The 21,962-nt window shown below is 44.3% G+C and overlaps 2 protein-coding genes and 1 long non-coding RNA gene across 4 annotated transcripts in view; 1 reads left to right on the top strand and 2 right to left on the bottom strand.

The window, feature by feature from the left end:
- Window positions 1-2,961, bottom strand: part of SECISBP2 (SECIS binding protein 2) — a 31,701-nt gene extending 28,740 nt beyond the window's left edge. Inside the window, exon 1 of one of the 2 annotated variants that reach the window (XM_028748152.2) lies at window positions 2,804-2,961. In XM_028748152.2, coding sequence (XP_028603985.1) covers window positions 2,804-2,833 — 30 coding nt within the window. In that variant the 5' untranslated portion in view covers window positions 2,834-2,961. The remainder of the gene's footprint in view (window positions 1-2,803) is intronic. The other variant, XM_028748153.2, reaches the window with a different exon arrangement.
- A 3,110-nt stretch (window positions 2,962-6,071) lies between these two features.
- On the bottom strand, window positions 6,072-8,387 carry CKS2 (CDC28 protein kinase regulatory subunit 2). The gene is made up of 3 exons (XM_028748156.2): window positions 8,206-8,387; window positions 6,711-6,838; window positions 6,072-6,496 (listed from the first exon to the last, which is right to left on the bottom strand). The coding sequence occupies exons 1-3, from the start codon at window positions 8,262-8,264 to the stop codon at window positions 6,444-6,446; spliced, it is 240 nt and encodes a 79-aa protein (XP_028603989.1). The 5' UTR covers window positions 8,265-8,387; the 3' UTR covers window positions 6,072-6,443.
- Window positions 8,388-10,610: 2,223 nt separating this feature from the next.
- On the top strand, window positions 10,611-14,968 carry LOC114606207 (uncharacterized). The gene is made up of 3 exons (XR_003708796.2): window positions 10,611-12,143; window positions 13,606-13,694; window positions 14,846-14,968. It is a non-coding gene; the product is annotated as an uncharacterized LOC114606207 (long non-coding RNA).
- The last annotated feature ends 6,994 nt before the right edge of the window (window positions 14,969-21,962 follow it).

The raw sequence follows: 21,962 nt of genomic DNA, 5'->3' as shown, positions 1-21,962 counted from the left end.
CCTGGCCCCAACTTCTCCCCTCCCATGCAAGAATTTCTCTCTTAGACACACACATGCCTTTACCCAGGTTCAGCTTCTTGGTGTGAAATAATGCTAAAGTTGGGAAAAGGGAAGTACAGAGAAGTATGAAAAAGAAGAAGAGCCTGCTTCCCACTCCCAATACCATCATCCTAATTAATGACCAACTAGCATCACATCTGCACTGGCCCTACAAGAATCTAAGAGAAAACAAAGCATTCAGCTGACAGTCAAAAGTCTGTTGACTGAACACCCTCTGGTGGTTGTACTTGCATTTGAAACAGAGGGACAACTGGACACTAAGGGTAGTATTAAATGGTAGACCTACTCAAGTGTGGGCCCATTGAAGCCAATGGCCATTACTAACTTGGGCTCTTGAATTTCAATGGATCTACTTTGAGTAGGACTTAGTTGAAAACAAGCCTAAAGGTTTCGTCCATAATATGAATAGTTGTGTTCTGCAGCTCATTAAAAAGATGGTTGACCAGAATTTTGGCAAACGTACCCTAATATAATAGAAGAGAAATAGAAACTGTGTACATATTGTTGCACAAATGCCGAGTTTACTGGACACCTTATTATATTTGCCTGACCTATTTGTATTATTACATCAGGAACGAGTGTTCAGATTCTACAGCCAAAAAATATGTTAGAATCACAGATTTTAAAAACTTTGTAAAGCAGCACCTGCCCACCACACAAAATATATATACCACCCATATATAGGGTGAACTTGTGGCTTCCCAATGTTGCTAGACTCCAACTGGCACCATCCCCAAACACTGGGCATAGTGGTTGGGGCTGCTGGATTCTAAAGTCCAACAACCTCTGGCAGCCACAGGTTTCCCACTATTACCATTAGGGTAATGCTATGGTTTTAATTATACAGAATTTAGGTTTATATAATGGCTAAAAGCTACTTCATACAGAGTCAAGATTATTGGTCCATCCAGCTCAATATTGTCTACACACTGCCAGGATGCAGCTGCTTCGGGCAAAAATAGTTCCGAGCCTTACCTGGAAATAACAGCTATTGAATCAGGGATTTTCTGCATGCAATATAAGTGTTCTACTACTCGCCTTCCTTACTACGGACAGAGATATGGAATGGCCCCAATCCAGCTGTTCCTCAGCAAAGTGAAACTAAATTAGTCAAGATTAAGCTTTCACAATTGATTTCAAAGCAAAACTGCAAATTGTTCATTTTTTTTGTTTGTTAACCTGGAGGTAGGCTGTATGAACTCTGTATTGATTTGTAATGTTTTGTTGGGTCTCTGGACCGTAATAAAGATAGTTGTTGTTGTTTCTATCGTATCATTTAAATAGGTAAAAACAGGACACTTCTACTCCAGTCTGAGTGAAAAACTTTGATTAACTGCATTCAGAAAAGGAAAATATTTGAAGCTATTCTGCAAAGCACACATGGACAAGAGCTGGAGTGTATGCAACAACCTATCAAATTCCATGTGAAAAACAAGATTTTACTACTTCTCCCCATGGGAACATTCATCTCTAGCAAAGCAAAAATAATGTGTAATCCTTGAAGCTACTAGGCATAATCTGACACGAAATTCGTAACAAAATCCTAGTTATCAAAATGGGTAATTGCTTCTAAAAACTTAGGCCATGCTACAATAAAGCAGTAAGCATTTGGACAAAATTGCACATTACATATAAACAAATAATAGTAACCAACTATTTTTGCTTAGTTTGCAAAGCCTAGGGTGGTGTAGAGGAGTGAAAAGAGCAGCTGTGGGAGGTGCTTCTCTTGCTACCATTTTTCTGCTCCACAGCATTTATCCTCTTTCGATGTCTGTAAACTATATCTGCACTGAAAGGAAAGCACTAGCACCCAAAACTGTCATACTTCTGGGAAAGAGGCCATTTCTGAAGGAAGCAAAAGCTGCTTCCCAAACCAGAGCCTTGACCAAGTTGGTTTGGTTCAAATCTATTTGGCCAAACAGTAATGTTGGGTTTCTGTAACCGTATCAAGAAAGGTGATGTTTTTGTATATGTACTTTATGTGCACAAAGTGCTACAATAGTTTATATTGTGTTCTTCAGAAGAAGGTTGGTATACAAATAAAATAAAAATAAAATAAAATAAGTTGATGACCAGGACACACGACGCAGCCAGTATTCTTAAAACAACGCAGCCAGTATTCTTAAAACAAGCTGCTGGTGCCCTGAAAAGAGAATGGTGGTGGCAAGCAGAAGAGAGGTAAGGCTAAACCCCCCCCCCGGGGGGGGGGCAGTCCTTTTAAAAAAAATCTGACAAATATACTCAACATTGCACTTTTTGGACGCCAAAAAAAAAAGAGCAAAAAGTTTACAGTGCCTTCTTCCGATGACAACAGCAGAATACATGCTATATCAAATATATAATTATTATTTCCTGAGCACCACTTGGGAAGGGAGGCTTGTTTTGGAATCTCTGGTGTTGCTGTCCCTCATTTTCCTTTCTGCAGAGAGAAACAGACTTCTTTCGGGGTGATTGAGATTTTTTTTTTTTTTTAAAGGGCATCTCCCTCCCCCCCCCCTTTTTTTTTGTTTTGTTTGTTCAGGCCTCCTGCCAGGACCTGAGCCATAGACACACACGTTAAGCGAGAGCAGGTTCAGCGGAGCCACCAGAACGGAGAGCGCCTTTGCCTTTCCCCTTCCAGGACCTCTCCGGCCGCCGTTTACATAACAACCAGCCGCGGCGCGCGGGGAGGCTGGAGGGAGCCGCTCTTTCGCCTTCCGTTCTCCACAGCCCCGGCCTCGCCGCCGCCGCTTCCCCGCCTTACCTCGCTGCCCGCTTCCCTCTCTGAAGACATGGCGCAGGTGGGGGGGCGACAAAAGGTCAACGCCCCACCAACGGCGGCTTCCACCCTGCCCTTCTACCACCGGCCCGGCGGCGCGCACTAAAGACGCGACGGGTGCGCGACGCGAGGGTTGAACTCGAGAGGCCAATCAGCAGCCGCGCCCCAGCTCGCGTGATCCGTCGCCATGACACCAGGGGCAAAAGGGAAAGGCCGGCGTAGCTCGACCGAAAGCCTGTTTAGCGTCTCCAAATGCGGATGATGGGCTGCTGTGTTCATAATAATGCAGCCAGTTTTTCCACGCTGCTTGGCATGGTTTTATTGTTTATAAACGAATAACGGAGAGCAAGGAAGGGAAGTGCTTTCAGCACATCTGGGTTGTATCAATACACCTTATCAATATTATCGACCCATTACCTTGATTCCTCCAATGAAGAAAATAGTTGGAATAACAAAACAGCTGCAATAGGAAACCCGTGCATTATAACTTACCAGATTCAACTAGGAAGTGGGTTTCATGTATATGCAGAACTTTATGTCTCATTATCCAGTATTTTGAATGTTTTTAGTCATACTTTGTGCAGTTGAGGTGGCATCTGTGTTTACAATTGCACCAAAAAAATCAATAAAAAGCAATGCAAATAACTTTTTATGTGTGTCAAATATTTTCTAATATTTGTCTCATAATTTAATCAGTTGTCTAATGGACAGTCATGACTTACTTCTCTCCGCATGTAACCACTACAGTGAATACAGACACCACTGTCCTGTTTCTTATCTAACATTATATACTATAAAAAAGGTTTTAAATCAATTTTAGCTTCACCATATAGGCAGTGTGTACAACAGAAATTTTGCAGCTTCAATCTCTTGCTAGCTACAAAAATGAGCAATCTATAGATACAAAAATGTTTATCATTAGTAATGCTGTTTTAATAGAAATTATTTTTCTGTAAGAATTTTTACCCATAGAAATTATATATAATTTTTATGGGTAAAAAACATACACATACATCCCTATTTTTTATAAAATCATTTATACTCCGCATTTTTTGATGTATCCCACCCAAAATGTCTTACAACAAAATACATTGATAGCAGCTGTATAAATAATATTCTATTATTAGGGCAGTTTTAAACAATACAGAGCTATCCTTTCAAAATTGCTCACCAAGATAAAGTATGAAACAGCCTAAAAATAATTTATAAAAACCTGTTAAGACTACTGCAGAAGTACATAGCCAAACAAGAGTTTGTGTACTTTGCAGTGGAGCCTTTTATATACTGGCATATATATATACTTTTATATACTGGCATATAAAGCTCAAAATGGCTTTGGACTTCCTAACTACAGAGCACCTACCCCAATGTCAACCACCTTGGACCCTACATTCAGTACTTGAGTTTAGTGGTGCCACCACTAGGGGCTGGAATTGACCCAACTGCCTTTTCAGTGGTAGCTTTTCATCTGTGGCAAGGCATGCTTCCCTCAGTATTTGGCTTTCAGTAGGAATTTAAAAACATTCCGTTTACCCAGGCGTTTGATGGCTGTTCCTGGCACTCCTGAAATCACTGGTCGCATGTCTATTTTTATAATGCTTTTTTTAAAAAAATTGATTTGTTCACTGCCTTGGACTCATTTGGAAGGGTGCAATGTAATTAAGTAACAGTAAACTGTACAGCTGCCTGCTTTATTCCTGTCATGCCACACCAGAGATGTATAAGGCTGTAATACTAAACATACTTACCTAGGAGTAAGTCCCATTGAATTGAATAAGGCTTGCTTCTGAATAGACCTGGCTACAACTGTGGCCTAAATCAACAGTTGAATTCTCACTGCATTTGTATGGGGCGGGGCGTGAAGGTTGCAACACCACAGTGACATAGGCAAGAATGAAGCTGGATTTTATAGCACTGCCATTTTGAAAATTACATTAGGAAAGGTATGTGATCTAGCATTTACTTAAAAATATATCCTTGTACAACTAAAAATAAAATTCAATTGTCTTCAGAATATCTTATTAGTATATTAATTTTGGTGATTACTGAATGCTTTGAGAAGCAATGTGGATGTGGTCATTCTGAGAGCAAGCAAGGTACCTTGCAGAGTGTGGCATTGGTGCAGAATTAAGCTTCCTAAGAATCTCTTGCTTTAATTTGTGGTAGAAAATATGCATTTGTGTCTGTACAAAACACACTCAACTCGTTGAAGTCAAAGTGATTCAACAAGATTTCCACCTTCCAATAACTAGCAAAACCAGAATGGCAAATCTGCTATATTACCATAATTTACAGGGGGAAAATGGAATCAGAATTTTTCATAGACACAATATATTGATCTACATTTAAAAATAAAATAAAATGTTGTACATGAGCAACAAGTAATTCAAAGGGGAACATGCTCCAGGTAATTGCCATGTTTTAGCATCACATTAAACATTTCCTTTGATGGGACATATGAAAATAAGACTCCAGGTTAAAAGAGGCAATAAAACTTGGTCTATAGAGTTCTGGCTAATACTTAAAAATAACTTTACTAGTTCATTGAGACTGAACAGAAACTTCATGGAGAGCTGATAATGCAAATCAATACTGTCAATTTAAACCACATTTATCTTTACCTACCAACTACAGCCATAATCAGGAGTGAATGACTTCTGACCACCCCAAGTAGGCAGCCACAATCTGTTTGCTGTGGCCCTGCAGTAATAAACATGCTAGGCAAATGCCTTTAGACAAGTCAGCAACCATCCCCTAAACTTCAACCTCTGGGGCAGGAAACTGGGGATGTATTCTGCTATTCAGTGCAGTTTGACATGGGTAAAAGCATCTACCAAAGAATGAACTTGGACCTATTGCTATCCCCCCTCCTTTACAATTGCTTCCTATTTCCTATTATCCCAACCTGGCTCTGAATAAAAAGACACACTAGTGGAGAGCAGCCATGACCAGCTGCTACTGGAGAGAGGTGGGAGCCAGGCAGCTCATTACAGGATCTTTGTCTTAAGCAGACCTGTACAGAGCTGGATGAGGGCAGTAGATCATTCTTATTCGCACTCACCTGAGCCATTAAGCCTGTTTTTTCCTTCTCTTGTAAAATGATTCTAGCAAAACAAACTAGGTAAGTGATATAAATACTACAAACAAACCTCTATATTATTGTCATCAATTGTATTGCATTTTATACACAAAGTACCAATAGATGGCTTTTATAATGTGGACATAGGTAAACTAAAATCATAAAATGCATAGATTTAGCATTAAAAATATGTTTATTTCAGCAGCTGAAAAGCCACAGGATGAATTGCTTCAACAGTTGGAAGAAGCTTCATTACTAAGAATAAAAAGGCACAGATCTTTGAAGATTTTTATAATCAACACATTACATGAAAGTTGTGAACTTTATTGAACAAAACTGAAAAAATCAAATAGGCACTTTTTAACTTGTTAAGTGAGAATTCAAGACCATAGCAGCCTACTTTGCATTTTACTGAGCTCTGTTGCTGTGAATAATACAGCTCATGCACAGGTAATGACTTGTTTGTATATTTTTCTTAAGTATTCACTGAATACTACCAACATATATACATTTATACATAAAGTTCCAGAAGCTTAGAGAGGCTGTTCATTTCTGCTGGCCTTTTGGAAGTGGTCTTCTAAATAGAAGGATGTGTGGTTCTGTAAAGAGAAAAATAGAAAGTTTGTTTTAAGTCTGTGGCCAGATATCCCACTTAATGGCCGATAATATAGGGTTTTCAGTAAACACTTTCTGTCTAGCCCTTGCTACTTAATGTATGAAGTGACTTTGTCCCTCTCCCACGTCAAGACATCCTAAAAGCTTTACAGAAAGTATTTCTGGAATAGCTTGTTAGGTAGAGATGTTCTTTTTTACCTGGTTCATGAATCATGTAGTGGACCCAGCCAAGGCTTTGCTGAACACCAAGTCTTCTCCATTCTTCTTCAGTCATTAGATGAGTTTTTGGTACTTGCTTTGACAGCTCTCTTGGCAACATCACATGCCTGCCAGGGACAGAAAACACACAAACTCACATTTATACAGCCACAATTAGTTCTGTACAACTTGTAAAGAAGCTTTATGTCAGACTCCATAGCATTTGTGAACTGCTTGAACATTTAAGTTTCAGGCTGGACCTCTGCCTGTGATTTTTTATTACTATAATAGCTTAAGTTGAAGGAACAGCACTGTAGGTGTTCTTTGATATCTACTTTAGATTTTTAACTCATTTTAGAGAAACCCGGCAGCTTGCTATGCAACAAGAAAACTCAGGATCAGGCGGCTTGTAAACTTCCATTTGCTTCTTGCAAGCTGCATCCATGCAGGAAACCCGAAACAAAAGTCGGCTCTCCCACTACTGGGCAATAAATATCCTAACTGTGACTTTTATGGTGTTATCTGCAGGCACTTGCAAGTGTCCCTATTTTCCAGGGACATTCCCAGATTTCCAGAAGCTGTCCCAGTTTCTGATTTGATCCCGGAATGCCCTGCTTTTCCTTAGGATGTCCCTATTTTCATTGCAGAAATGTTGGCAGGTATGGAGTGAAGCAACCCCGGAGCCAAGGAGATAAGGAACTAGACAACCTTTAGAAGACATCAGAAGGCAGCCCTGTATAGGTTAAGTTAAAAAACAACAACTTAATATTCTCTTTTGTTATATAGTCTGTTGAGAACCGCCCAGAGTGGCTGGGGCAACCGGGTCGGATGGGAAGGGTATAAATAATAAAATTATTATTATTATGGAATGGGACGTCCCTATTTCCGTCGGGGAAATGCTGGGAGGTATGCCACTAGCAAGACGCAAAGTCAACGTTGCAAAGGCCAAAAGCTAACATACGGAAACGAGCCTATTGAAATGGCCGTGGCGGTCGGCCCCAGAGACCCTGACCCAAACACCCCAAAATCGGTGGCGGATTTTAGGCCAGCAAGTTACCACGGGGCTAAAATGGAGCGGCGGGGCGGCGGGACAGGGAGCTGGGTTCGAATCACGCGCACGCCGCCGCCGCCGCCGTGGAGCAACAGGCGCTTCCCTCCGCGGCGCCAGCCCTTCCCCAAAAGGCCTGTGAGTGAAGCGGGCAGGCGCAACGGCCTCCTCCGGCCTCGCCCCGCGCCGTCCTTTGTCCCGAGGCCGTTCCCACCCCCACAGCCGGCGGGAAAGGAGGAGGGAGAAAAACAGGCCCGCCGTTTTCTTTTCCCCCCTCCCCCCGTTTCCTGAGGTACTGGGAAGGAAGTCTGGGCGGGAAGAAAGGAGGGAAAGCGGAGGGCGGCGAGGGACGCCATGAAAGAGCGGCGGGCCCAGCGGCAGCCTCGTCAAGCGAAGGGGCAGGAAGAGGCCCACCGACCCCGGACACCCCCCCCCTGCCTCCCTCACCGGTACTCGTAGTTCTCGTCGAAGTACTTGTCCGAATAGTAGATCTGCTTGTGGGCCATGACGAAGGCGACGATGATGGCGGCGACCACGGGCGCCTCACGGAAACCGCCCCCTTCCTCTCTCTCCCTTCTCCCACCTCAAGCAGCGGCGGCGGCGGCGACGACGGCGGCAGCGCTAAACTAACTCGCCCCTTAAAGCCAGCCCACCCGCCCGCCCGGACTCGATTTGAATCGCTCAGCTCGACGCTGATTGGGCGGCGGAGGGCTAATCGGGGCGCGCGCTGCCCGCGTGACTGTCGCGGGCCTGTGGGGATTCGGTTCTACGCCCCGCCCCGCCCCCCCCTCTCTCTGTCTGTCTCCTCCCCGGAAGGCCGCCGCGAACTGCGCGTGCGCGCCCCACACTCTCCTGGTCTGGGCGAATTCCGTGTTTAACTTGGGTGGGGAGTTTGAGTTTCTTCCCCTCGCGCCCCCCGCCCCCCCATTGCGCGCCGCCGCGGGAGCGCGCTTGGGTAGTTTCCCCTGTCTGTCTGGAAGGGGTTGTATTCCTGGCTACCTCCTTGCACAGCGATCGAGGTGCTGCTGGAAGCAATTTATTTTATTTTAATTTAACTTAATTTAATTTAATTTATTTTGTTTCGACTACGGCAGACCAACACGGCTACCTACCTATACATTAATGCGTTCATGATATTTGGGTGGCTTTTTCGGCACCCTTTTCCGTTGGAATTGCAAACAGCGCAGAGCTCTCTGCTTACTCTGGAGTAAGCCCGCTTTGAATTCACGGAAGCAAACTCCCACCGGGTATTAATGGCAACCTATATCGCTCCTGGCCGTGTGCAAAGTTTGCTAAACCAGTGCTTTAATTTTCTGTGCAGTTTTGCATATAGGGTCTCTCCCCACCCCAAACTATTTCTAAACTGGAGGCAGTGGCTCTTGCACAACTAGGATGGAAGTAATTTGCATTTGGTGTGTCATGGATTTAAAGCATTCCCCCCCACCCCGCCCCGCTTGCTGTAAACATTCCCATATAAAGACAGTCCCTCCTTGCTTGGTATTCAATCTGAAATATATGGCACAAAGGGGAAAGGGAGTAAGAAAGGGAGAAAGGGGAAACTTGTCCCTTGCTGAGGAGACGAGAGCAGACAGCAATTGCACACAAATCACTGGGAGTTGCTTTATGTATAGACTGAAGTTTGTTCCCAAATCCCACTTTCTTATTTGCAGTTTCTACTTCTCAGTAAAATATTTTTAAAAAATTCTTCCAGGCCTTTGAATTACTGAGTTTCAATATATTGTTATTTTTTAAACAGACTTCTGGATCATCTGCTTGTTTTGTTTTTTAAAGGGTGCCTGATTGATCTTGAATTACTCTACAAGCCCCAGTGTGTTCATGACTGGTCCACGGGCCCCATTTGTCTGTGACATGGCATCAAGCAAAGTGCCTCCTTCACTCACACTGGAAACAATAGAAATAGGGCTTTAAATTGTCCATAAAAAGCCTTTGAAGCATCCTAAATACTATACCAGACTACCTGATAGTCGCTTATGGATGCTGATGTCTCATTCAAAGGTTCACCTGGGTGCAGAAATGCATTCACCTCAGTATGCACACTGGAGAAACAAATAGAAAAAAGGTCAGATAGACATACTCCAAGCTAAGGGAGCAGCAAGAAAAATGTCTGTCAAAGTAAGTGTAAAGTAAGCCCCTCCTCACACAATGTTGGGAAATACCTGGAGAATACCAGTTAATCCTGAAGTACCACATGTGTGTGGAAAGTGCAAAACAAAAACTGTTGCCTGCCTGAATTCAAAAAGTATGCCGGGCTTGACTCACTCTCTAGCCAAAAAAGAAATAGGCACAATGTTTGCAAAGTGTGGCAAATATAGGCTGTTAGACCAGGCAGAGGGCCTTCTTGGTAGTGGCACCCGCCCTGTGGAACGCCTTCCCACCAGATGTCAAAGAGAAAAACAACTACCAGACTTTTAGAAGACATCTGAAGGCAGCCCTGTTAAGGGAAACTTTTAATGTTTAATAGATTATTGTATTTTAATATTCTGTTGGAAACCGCCCAGAGCGGCTGGGGAAACCCAGCCAGATTGGCGGGGTATAAATAATAAATTATTATTATTATTATTATTATTATTATTATTATTAACAATAAAGTATTATTATTATCATCATCATCATCTCAGTATTAAGTGCTGTCAGTGTGGTCCCCTTGCCTCTAACCATCCCGGCGTGAATGGACTACAATGTCAAGTAAGTTTAAAAGCTTTACTTACAGTAATCAGAGGTCTCACTTGCGTATCGTTCAATGCCACATCAGAAACTACACAGCTTAGGTATTCTTGGTTACAAAATACAGAAGCTGGAATCAAAGACATGATCTAAGTCTGGAGCCTCACCTTCAGTTACATGGTTCAAGAGACAGCGGGGTGGGGAAGGAGGGACAGGAAGCAAACCTTACTTCCTCTCTCCTTGGAGAAGAGGGGATGTGACATCACAGAGTCTACTCTAGAAATTTAGAAGTCTGTGGTCCTTAACCTCTTCACATACTAACTAGCACTGTTTGACTGCAAATCCCTCCCCCCCAAAAAATCTATAACGTCTTAAATGTGCCTCTGCCTGGAAATCTGTAATTCGCCTCTCCTCTCTCAGCTCATGCACCTAGGCCATTTTATTCTGGAGGGTCTTTTGATTAGAAGGATATATTTTTAGGAGGGGAAGCTGCCAGGGGTTAGAGGGATCAGAAATGTAACCTTACACCAGGGGTTGGGGAACCTCAGGCCCAGGGCCCGGATGCAGCCCTCAGACATCTCTCATTGGCCCTTGGGACTCTGCCAACACCACACAATCTCTCCCTAGCCCACACCCTATGGGCGCTTTTGCCTGGCTGGAGTGTGCCCTGGAACTCTGAAAATGCCTATTGCTTGGCAGGATGGAGGATAGAAAGGGATGTGCAAGTCTATGTAGCCTGCCGTGAAAAGGTAAAATCTTGCATTCATGACTCTGCACACTTTTACTTCTGATCCTGCTCTCCACTGGCGCATGTGGCCCTCAGAAGCTAGCCTAGAAGACAATGTGGCCCTTGGGCTAAAAATGGTTCCCCACCCGTGCCTTACATTCATGCCCTTTGAGCGGCACTTCTCTAGGCTTAAGCCTGTGTAGGGAAGTCCCTCATTCAAACCTTTCTTCTGTCACAAACTCACCAGGACGCCATGCCAGAGGGAGGAAATAGTGTTCCCGACAGAACATCTAAGCAAACCAGTCCAGAAGAGCCCTCTCTAGCATTACAAACAATGAACTTCCAGAGAGTACAATAAATACGTTTATTAGTCTTTAAGGTGGCAAAAGGCCATTTAGCCAATGGGTTGGAATCTGCTTTCTCGACTACTAGCCCCTTCTCAAAATGAGACATGGTGTGCTTATCTATTTGTCAGGGTGTTGTATTTCCTATGGTCTTCTTATCTTGTCTGAGCATTGTTTGCATCTGATTGGTGTTGTGTTTACAGTACTTCCAATGCCTTAGTGTCACTGACTTGATAATAAATGTAAAGTAATTTCCAGGACATTAGCCATGTCATTCTTCTGCAAAGAAAAACAACAAACAGTGCTGCAGCACCTTGAAGATTAATTTATTCTGACATAATGGCTTTCATGATCTATCACTTGTGGATTGAAACATATATATGTATTTAGCACGTTATATGTGTTAATTGGCTTACCAATGCCAGAATGTCTGTGCCATTGTTGTTTAAGCCGGAAGTGCAACTGAATTGAATACATATCCCTCACCTGTGCTCATCTAACTTGCCCTTCATCTTCCTTTCAGAAATTGGTTCCTGGTCCAATATACATCGCCTGGGAGTCTTCAGATAAAGCAAGGCACATAAATATTTGGAAAGCAGTCATTGTTGACCTGTTCTGTACTGGAGCTGGTAATTTGGAATTTAGAATATTTCCCCCTTAGTAACTACTTTCCTTTAATTAGTGCAGAATTTGATGGCAGAATAGTGCGGTACTCAATTTTTCCTAATTCTGATTTTTTTAGATTACCTATTGCAGTTCCAGACTCTGGCTGTATACACACCGTGCATTTAAAGCCCATCAGGTCCCCTAGAATGCTGGAAACAGTAGTTCACCCCAGCACCCTTAACAAACTACAATTCCCAGGATTCTTTGGGGGAAGTCATGTGCTTTAAATGTATAGTGTGCATGCAGTCACAGTAAAGCAATGCAATGACACCTTCCTATGAATCTTGAAGTGTTATATCCCCAGGATTAACATCAAGGGCCCAATAAGCTTTGTGTATTCATCAGAACCAGTCATCATTTGTATGTAAAAGATTATATTCATAATTTTCTAGTTACAGTGGTGTAAGTCTTCCCATAATTGTTAAATGTAGAGCATGATGGCTGTGCAGAAGATACCTAAACAGAAAGAGGAAAACAAAACAAAGGTCCTAACTAAAAAAAAAAAAGTTCAGCACTCACCTTTGAAAGCATTATTCACTGTGCTAAAAACAAACAAACTCAAAACCAACCAAAATGTTTGTCTTTTTTCAGGTCTATGAATGGTTTGGGTTCAACGTCTTACATTCTGTTTAGATTATGTAATTTATATATTTTTCAAATGAGGAGGCAGATGAAAGGGAACAGATGGTACCAAGGTTGGCGATTAGTCCAACAGCTTCAAACTGGCTTTCTGTAACGATGCTGCGTGAAACTTCCAAAAGATTGAATTTGTGTAAAACTAAGCAAATACCGTGGTGCCCCGCAAGACGAATGCCTCGCAAGACGAAAAACTCGCTAGACGAAAGGGTTTTCCGTTTTTTGAGTCGTTCCGCAAGACGAATTTGCCTATGGGCTTGCTTCGCAAGACGAAATGTCTTGCGAGTTCTTGCGAGTTTGTTTCCTTTTTCTTTAAGCCGCTAAGCCGTTAATAGCCGCTAAGCCGCTAATAGCCGTGCTTCGCAAGACGAAGAGACTCGCGGAACAGATTAATTTCGTCTTGCGAGGCACCACTGTACTACATAAATAGACTACCATACTTATGTGCAGTATACGCACTCTCTTTGCTATTACTTTCTCATCATGTAACATTGAAAAATACCACTGGAGGGCTCACCGATCCCATTTTACAATGCCTGGTTGTAGGGCAATATAGCTAACAATCTGCCCGTGTGCAGCTCAGTCCTGTACATGTTTACTTAGGCTGCAGTCTTATGCACATTTGCATGAAGGCAGGTTCCATTGAATTCACTGGGGTTTAACTTCTGCATAGACATATATATAGGACTGTACTGTTAGAAGTACTGCTAGGTTCATAGGATTCCAGAGAACTGCAGCCTTAGGAAATAATTACTGCCTTTACTTGAATGTTTCTTCCTCTGCATTCAGACAGGCTCCGGACGAGACCGATAGCGGGTCCAATGGTCAAGAACGTTTTATTCCCTGAAGGAGAACTACATGAAAATGATTTACAGATGGTATTTAACTCCGAGTAGACTTGCTAAGGGACACGGGTAGCCCTGTAGGTTAAACCATAGAGCCTAGGACTTGCCGATCAGAAGGTCAGCGGTTCAAATCCCCACAACGGGGTGAGCTCCCGTTGCTCGGTCCCTGCTCCTGCCAACCTAGCAGTTCGAAAGCACGTCAGAGTGCAAGTAGATAAATAGGTACTGCTCTGGTGGGAAGGTAAATGGCGTTTCCATGCGCTGCTCTTGTTTGCCAGAAGCGGCTTAGTCATGCTGGCCACATGACCCGGAAGCTGTACGCCGGCTCCCTCAGCCTATAGAGCGAGATGAGCGCCGCAACCCCAGAGTCGGCCATGACTGGACCTAATGGTCAGGTGTCCTTTTACCTTTTAGACTTGCTAAGATGTATAAGACTGAATCAGATAAATGCTGGTGATGCAATGAAGTCAAGGGTACATTCTTTCGTATGTGGTGGACCTGTAAAAGGATAACAGAGTATTGGGAAATAATTTATAATGAATTGGGGGGGGGGGATTAAAAGCACCTTTCCAAAAAGACCAGAGTCCATTTTGTTGGGGATAATTCAGATGGAAATTCCCAGGTGTCACAAAAAGGTTATTTATGTATGCCACCACGGCGGCCCGTGTTTTGTTAGCCCCCAAATGGAAAATGAGCAAGGTCCCAATTAAAGAAGAATGGCAACTTAAACTGATGGAATATGCGCAGCTTGCGGATCTAACATATAGAATAAGAGAACAAGAAGAACATTCGTTTAAAGAAGATTGAAAAATGTTTATTGAATATATGGGGGGAAATTGTGTGCACTTGAAAACGTGGGCAGCATTAAGATAAATTTAGCAGTGTAAATAAGTGTTGATGGAAGTAATAATGGAATACTGAATGGTTTAGTTCATATAACATATGCAGGGATTTATGCTATGCAAAATGAACCCTGGAAAGAGAAGAAGGGAAGTCATTGATATTTTAAGGTTGTTGAAATGAATACTCTAAATTGTAAAACAATTTTTTTTAAAATAAAAATGAGAGAGAGAGGTTTCTGCACATGCTGTAGAGGGAAGTGAGGGGCAAAGGGGCTCATCAACCTAGGAAGGTAGCCCATATTAGAGAAAGAAAACTGATCCTAAACATCCATTGCTTTGAAGGTCAAATCCGTGTCCAGGGCAGCTGTTTACCAGCTCCATCTGTTACGTAGGCTGAGACCCTATCTGCCTGCGGACTGCCTCGCCAGAGTGGTGCATGCTCTGGTTATCTCCCGCTTGGACTACAACTAATCCAGAATGCGGCAGCTAGACTGGTGACTGGGAGCGGCCGCCGAGACCATATAACACCGGTCTTGAAAGACCTACATTGGCTCCCAGTACGTTTTCGAGCACAATTCAAAGTGTTGCTGCTGACTTTTAAAGCCCTAAACGGCCTTGGTCCAGTATATCTGAAGGAGCATCTCCACCCTCATCGTTCTACCCGGACACTGAGGTCCAACGCCGAGGGCCTTCTGGCGGTTCCCTCACTGCAAGAAGCCAAGTTACAGAGAACCAGGCAGAGGGCCTTCTCGGTAGTGGCGCCCTCCCTGTGGAATGCCCTCCCACCAGATGTCAAAGAGAACAGCAACTACCAGACTTTTAGAAGACATCTGAAGGCAGCCCTGTTTAGGGAATCTTTTAATGTTTGATGTATTACAGTATTTTAATATTTTTTTTGGAAGCCGCCCAGAGTGGCTGGGGAAGCCCAGCCAGATGGGCGGGGTATAAATAAATTAATAATAATAATAATAATAATAATAATAATAATAATAATAATTGCTAGATATCTTCAGGAGAAGAAAAGACTAAGAAGTAAAGCCTACACATATCCAGAGTGGAGTCCCTAAGGTGCTTGGATAGCGCCTCCTTCTAGCTGTTGCTGCAGCTAAGCTGATGCCAAACGTATTGCTCTGTTTTCCTTTGGAGTATATCAGCGAGGCTGAGGGAGCGGGGGTGGGGTGGGTGTTTTGTTGTCTGGGCAGCCCTGGACTACCATACACACTGCCAAGGCTTGGGTCCCGGGAGGGTCATTTTATTGCTGCTAACACAGCAGTTGGACTTCACCGATTGTCACTGCATTGTCTCGTGAAGCAGACAAATACCAACGGTAGGGTACTTGAAAGCTTGTTTGTTGAAGGTTTGTGCAGAGGTTATGCAATATCGTGTCAAGTAGTCAGTGCTGTTTTTCTAGAAAAAGAGGTGCCGGAACTCACCGTGAACGCCTCCCTTGTGCTCTTATAATGGCCGTGGTACCCACCTGAGAGTTCCAGTGAGTTCCGGCTGAAAAAAAAGCCCTGCAAGTAGTTGTTATTCCACACTTCCCAGTGTGTTCCCCATCACTTTCATTACCATAAAAAGTTTGATCTAATGTGTTTTTTGGAAGCATGTTTGTTGTGAGCAGGGCCAGATTTAGGTTCGATGAGGCCCTAAGCTACTGAAGGTAATGGGGCCCTTTATATGTCCAGCAGACCTTTGTCAACAACAAATTGCCGCTGTTTTTTGTGTTGAATATATGCTATATGGTAATTTATGGACATAATAGGTATCTCAATCAATTTGCATATGTTGCCATGCAACCAGTCCATGCAGAATGTAGGCACCCTATATCTAGAAATGAGCAAACCAGGGATATTGGTAGCAGGCTAGCAGGCGGGGCCCATTACTTACATCATAGGAGCCTACACAACACAAAACACTGTTGCTGTATGTAGGTGTGATTTTATTTGTTTTTTATCTTATATTTTGGAAATGTACATTCAGTTTTTTCCCCTTTAAATTTTTTGGGGGCCCCCAAGAGAGTGGGGCCCTAAGCTATAGCTTGTTTAGCTTATATGTAAATCTGCCACTTGATGAGAGCAGCAAGTCCACGTCAACTGTTCAACCTAAATCTGCTGACATAAGTTTGAATTGGACCCCACTGGAAGCCTAGATGTGTCCATCGCTGGCCCATCCATGAGGCAGACTGAGACAGACACCTTGGGCAGCGAAACCAATGGAGAAGCAGCGATGGTGGATTTCAGGTTCTGGTGAGAGCTCATGAGAGCTTGGAGGGCTCTCTGAGATCTTACCACTGCTTCTCCTGGCTTCTCTGGTGCCACTACCACTGCTGCCAAAGAAGTGAGGATGCAGAGGTGTCTCCCAGGATCTGGCGAGATATTGCAGGGCTCTTGTGAGAACTCACCAGAAGCTGCTGTTGCTTCTCCTCACTTTTCTGGTGGCACCATGGATGTGCTGTCCACTCATTGGGTGGACCCACTGAGCACAATTCAAAGTGTTGGTACTGACCTTTAAAGCCCTAAACAGCCTTGGCCCAGTATACCTGAAGGAGCGTCTCCACCCCCATTATTCTGCCCAGACCCTGAGGTCCAGCGCCAAGGGTCTTCTGGCGGTTCCCTCACTGCGAGAAGCAAAGCTACAGGGAACCGGGCAGAGGGCCTTCTCAGTAGTGGCGCCCTCCCTGTGGAACCCCCTCCCATCAAATGTCAAAGAGATAAACAACTACATGACATTTTGAAGACATCTGAAGGCAGCCCTGTTCAGGGAAGTTTTTAATGTGTGACATGTTAATGTATTTTTAATCTTTGTTGCAAGCCACCCAGAGTGGCTGGGGAAACCCAGCCAGATGGGCAGGGTACAAATAATAAATATTATTATTATTATTATTATTACTACTACTACTACTACTATTGTTGCCACCAGCTAAGCAACGAGAAGCAAGCTGCAGAGTACTGTCTTTCAGCCCCCCAGTTGAGTTAGGCAGTTTACACACCATACATTTACTTCCCTTACTTGGTTAAGGGTGCTGGGAATTGCAGCTGTGTGACGGTTAAACATTGAAGTCAGGTGCTTTCAATGTAGGGTGTACGCAACCTTAAAGGGTAGCATTTTAACTTTGAGCCTCAGCTTCTTTGCTGTTATGGGTCTTTTCAACCAGGCCTTTGCCTGACTTGATCTACATCAGGCTTCCTCAACCTCTGCCCTCCAGATGTTTTAAGACTACAATTCCCAACATCCCTGACCACTAGACCTGCTAGCAAGGGATCATGGGAGTTGTAGGCCAAAAAAGATCCGGAGGGCCGAGGTTGAGGAAGCCTGATCTACATCCTATACCCTTTTTAAAAATGCTGGCTCTTTGGGGGGTTTTATTTATTGGGTTGTTGGTTTTGTTTTGATTTTATGTATTTTATATTTTATGTGAAATGCCCTGAGACCTGCGGGTATAGGGCGGTATAGAAATTAAATATAAGAAGAAGAAGAGTAGTAGAGTGGCCTGTGAAGAAGAATAGGATTCAAACTGAGCTTCCCCCTGCCCTGTTTTTGGCACCTCCACTGGTAGAATTCCACCAACAGTGGGGATGCCCTGGTATACCACTGACATTATGCCCGCATGAGGCTCTTAGGCATAGCATTTGTAGCTTAGATCCACTAGCGCTCAGGAATTATTTCAAATTCCAAGGTGCTACCATTAGCATAAGGGACGCGGGTGGCACTGTGGGTTAAACCACAGAGCCTAGGACTTGCCGATCAGAAGGTTGGCGGTTCAAATCCCCGCAACAGGGTGAGCTCCCGTTGCTCGGTCCCTGCTCCTGCCAACCTAGCAGTTCGAAAGCATGTCAAAGTTCAAGTAGATAAATAGGTACTGCTCTGGTGGGAAAGTAAACGGCGTTTCCGTGCGCTGCTCTGGTTCGCCAGAAACGGCTTAGTAATGCTGACCCGGAAGCTGTACGTCGGCTCCCTCTGCCCATAAAGCAAGAGGAGCGTTGCAACCCCAGAGTCGCCCGCGATTGGACCTAATGGTCAGGGGTCCCTTTACCTTTACCATCAGCATAAACTGAGCATTGGATAGTTTCCTTAAACACATATACAGTGGTACCTCGGGTTACATATGCTTCAGGTTACATATGCTTCAGGTTACAGACTCCGCTAATCCAGAAATAGTACCTTGGGTTAAGAACTTTGCTTTAGGATGAGAACAGAAATTGCACAGCGGTGGCGCGGCGGCAGCGGGAGGCCCCATTAGCTAAAGTGGTGCTTCAGGCTAAGAACAGTTTCAGGTTAAGAACGGACCTCCGGAACGAATTAAGTGCTTAACCCGAGGTACCACTGTAAAACAAACTCTAACCCCTCATTTCCTTCTGTCATTTGTTTTTCCACTGGCTTAATTTCGGCTTGTCTTTTCCCATACTCTTTAGGTGACCTGTCCTCAGGTCAGCCACCCGCCTCACAAGGCTGTTGTGAGATATCCCACGTACAGCTCCTTGGCGGAAACGTCGGGACATGAGCTCCAATATGTCGGGATATGAGCTCCAATATGTGACGTGTTTGAAAGATGCACAGCTCCAGCAAACCTCCAGGGCACCTTTTTCAACTTTGGGGTCCCCAGATGTGTAGGACTACAACTCCCATCATCCACAGCCAGTACAACCAGTGGTCAGGGATGATGGGAATTGTAGTCCAAGAACATCTGAGAACCCAAACAAAGGAAAGCAGCTCTACAAGAAAGGGAGTTTGCAGTTGTGAGGCAGCCTCTAAGAACATCTCTCGACGTGCCTCACAGACGGTACGCTTAAGAAGATGTTCTCAGTTAATCCTCATGTTTACGATAGCAGAGAGGACAGGACCCACAGTATGTTGGGTTGAAGCTGCTAATAACCAGTGCAGAAAGTGGAGAGCTGGCGTAAATTGCTCCTGATGACTCATGCTTGTCAGGAGGTGGGCTACTGCGTGAGCTTCTGGTTGCACGTAGAAAACGAACATTGCTTTACTATGAAAAACACGAAGCTTTTTGTGTGTGTGTGTGTGTGTGTTGGGGGGGGGGTCAGATCCAGAGGTATGCCATTTTCCTGTTTCCAACTTTCCCTATCTCTTTGTCGTTATCCAGCGGGAGGGTGTCATTTTGGGGTTTGGGTTGATTTTGTATTACTTTAGATTTGAAATCTATCTAAGAACAATACAGCACTCATTTCAATTTCAAAATAAAATAGGTTTATAGTTTATAGAGCAGGTTTAGAAGCCCAGAAGCTGGAGTTTCCCCTTCCTACCACACGTTCTGTCTCATTCGCACATGACCAGCATTACTTAAAAAGAGTAGATAAATGGAATTTGCTGCCAAGGAGTGTGGTGGAGTCTCCTTCTTTGGAGGTCTTTAAGCAGAGGCTTGACAACCATATGTCAGGAGTGCTCTGATGGTGTTTCCTGCTTGGCAGGGGGTTGGACTCGATGGCCCTTGTGGTCTATTCCAACTCTATGATTCTATGAAATCACACAGGGGTTCCACTGGTGACAGAAAAAAAGGCTCATTTCTTCATATTTAAAAGGATGGCTTTGGATTCTAAGTCTGCATAATGAGAACTTGTTTCATGGCTGCCTCATACAGGAGAGGGGGGGGGAGTTGGAACCTGGGAGTTTGGGACAGAACCGCCCCCCCCAAGTTTTAGTTTCCCCTGCCTGTCTGTTAATCTCAACTTTGCCCTCTTCTGACTGGAGGCATGCAAGGTTGCTTATACCCAACACACTCATCAAGGTAAAAGGTAAAGGTAAAGGATCCCTGGACGGTTAAGTCCAGTCAAAGGCGACTATGGGGTTGTGGCGCTCATCTCGCTTTCAGGCCGAGGGAGTCGGTGTTTGTCCACAGACAGCTTTCTGGGTAATGTGGCCAGCAAGACCAAACCACTTCTGGTGCAATGGAACACTGTGATGGAAACCAGGGTGCGCAGAAATTGCATTTACCTTACCGCTGCAGCGGTACCTATTTATCTACTTGCACTGGAGTGCTTTCAAACTGCTAGGTTGGCAGGAGCTGGGACAGAACAACGGGAGTTCACTCCATCGTGGGGATTCGAACTGCTGACCTTCCGATCAGCAAGCCCAAGAGGCTCAGTGGTTTAGACCACATTGTCACTCAGCATTGAGAGCAATATTTGAATGTTGTAACCTTACTGAAAGCTGCTAAGCCAAAAAAACAGAGCTTATATCCACAAATGCAGTGCGGAAGACATACAGTCACACATACAGGAGGCAGCTGAGATTCGAGTTATCCCAACCAATACCTCGTATGATAAGCCATGCTGAAGCAACTCTCATCTTCACTAACCCACAGGGAGAATGGAAGGGGAACACCTACAATGCCATCTGAAACCTCCCACCCACAGGCCCACGTTGCTATGGCGACATTGCTAGCCCACTCACATCAAGGCAGCAGTAGCATCACCTTGGGCGAGACAGGATGTTAAAGTGGGCGGGGAGCACAATGAGCATTTATCTTCTCGTGCAGGAGAAAGAAACTCGGATGTGCTTCTCGCCCCAAGGTTTCCATTCGCGGAGACACCCAAAGTAAGCGCACATTAAAACAACAACAACAACAGAGGAGTAGCCATGTTAAGACTTTTGCAGCGAAGAATTGTGTGGCACTGCAAAAGATCAACACATTTATTATGGCCGAAGCTTTGGCAGGCCATAAGACTCTTGGGTGTTGTTCTTTGCACACAAAGAAGGCACACAGCGACCACGGTATAAATAGGAAGTACAGTGGTACCTCGGGTTAAGAACTTAATTCGTTCCAGAGGTCCGTTCTTAATCTGAAATTGTTCTTAACCTGAGGTACCACTTTAGCTAATGGGGCCTCCCGCTGCCGCTGCACGATTTCTGTTCTCATCCTGAAGCAAAGTTCTTAACCTGATGTACTATTTCTGAGTTAGCAGAGTCTGTAACCTGAAGCGTCTATAACCTAAAGCATCTGTAACCCGAGGTACCACTTTACAAAGTGCTAGCTGATGCATCTTAATGTACAAGACAGCCCTAGATGTGAGCTCTCAGCCTCTCACCCCCGAAAATGGATCTCGTATCCTGATTGCCATGACGCAGGTGGCGCTGTGGGTAAAACCGCAGTGCCTAGGACTTGCTGATCGTATGGTTGGCGGTTCGAATCCCTGCGGCGGAGTGAGCTCCCGTCGTTCAGTCCCAGCTCCTGCCCACCTAGCAGTTCGAAAGCACTATCAAGGCCCGTACAGGCAGGGGTACCTTTACCTTTACCTTTATCCTGATTGCCAGAGGGCTTTTGTTCCTTAATGAGTGCTTTGATAGATCCAGCTTGTGCTTGTCGTGTAACCGTTGTCCTGTATAAATTACAGAGCATATTTTCTCTATTGCTTCCTGCTTCACGGCTGTTGAAGAGACCGGAGTTGACTTTGTGTCAGTCAAAAAGTAATGCTCAAAATAAAATCCTTTCACACAGTGCTAT

This window comes from Podarcis muralis, chromosome 11 (assembly GCF_964188315.1).
Source record: "Podarcis muralis chromosome 11, rPodMur119.hap1.1, whole genome shotgun sequence".
NCBI classification, from domain to species: Eukaryota; Metazoa; Chordata; class Lepidosauria; order Squamata; family Lacertidae; genus Podarcis; species Podarcis muralis.
The sequence above is the reverse complement of the archived record's forward strand: the minus strand, read 5'-3'. Positions and strand labels throughout refer to the sequence as shown.

Bases quoted from the DNA above. Each gene is read 5' to 3' on its own strand.
- CKS2 (XM_028748156.2), bottom strand. From the start codon at position 8,264: ATGGCCCACAAGCAGATCTACTATTCGGACAAGTACTTCGACGAGAAC. The intron at 6,839-8,205 runs GTGAGGGAGGCA...TGTCCCTGGCAG, and splicing joins GACGAGAACTACGAGTACCG to GCATGTGATGTTGCCAAGAG. The intron at 6,497-6,710 runs GTAAAAAAGAAC...TTCTCTTTACAG, and splicing joins CTACATGATTCATGAACCAG to AACCACACATCCTTCTATTT.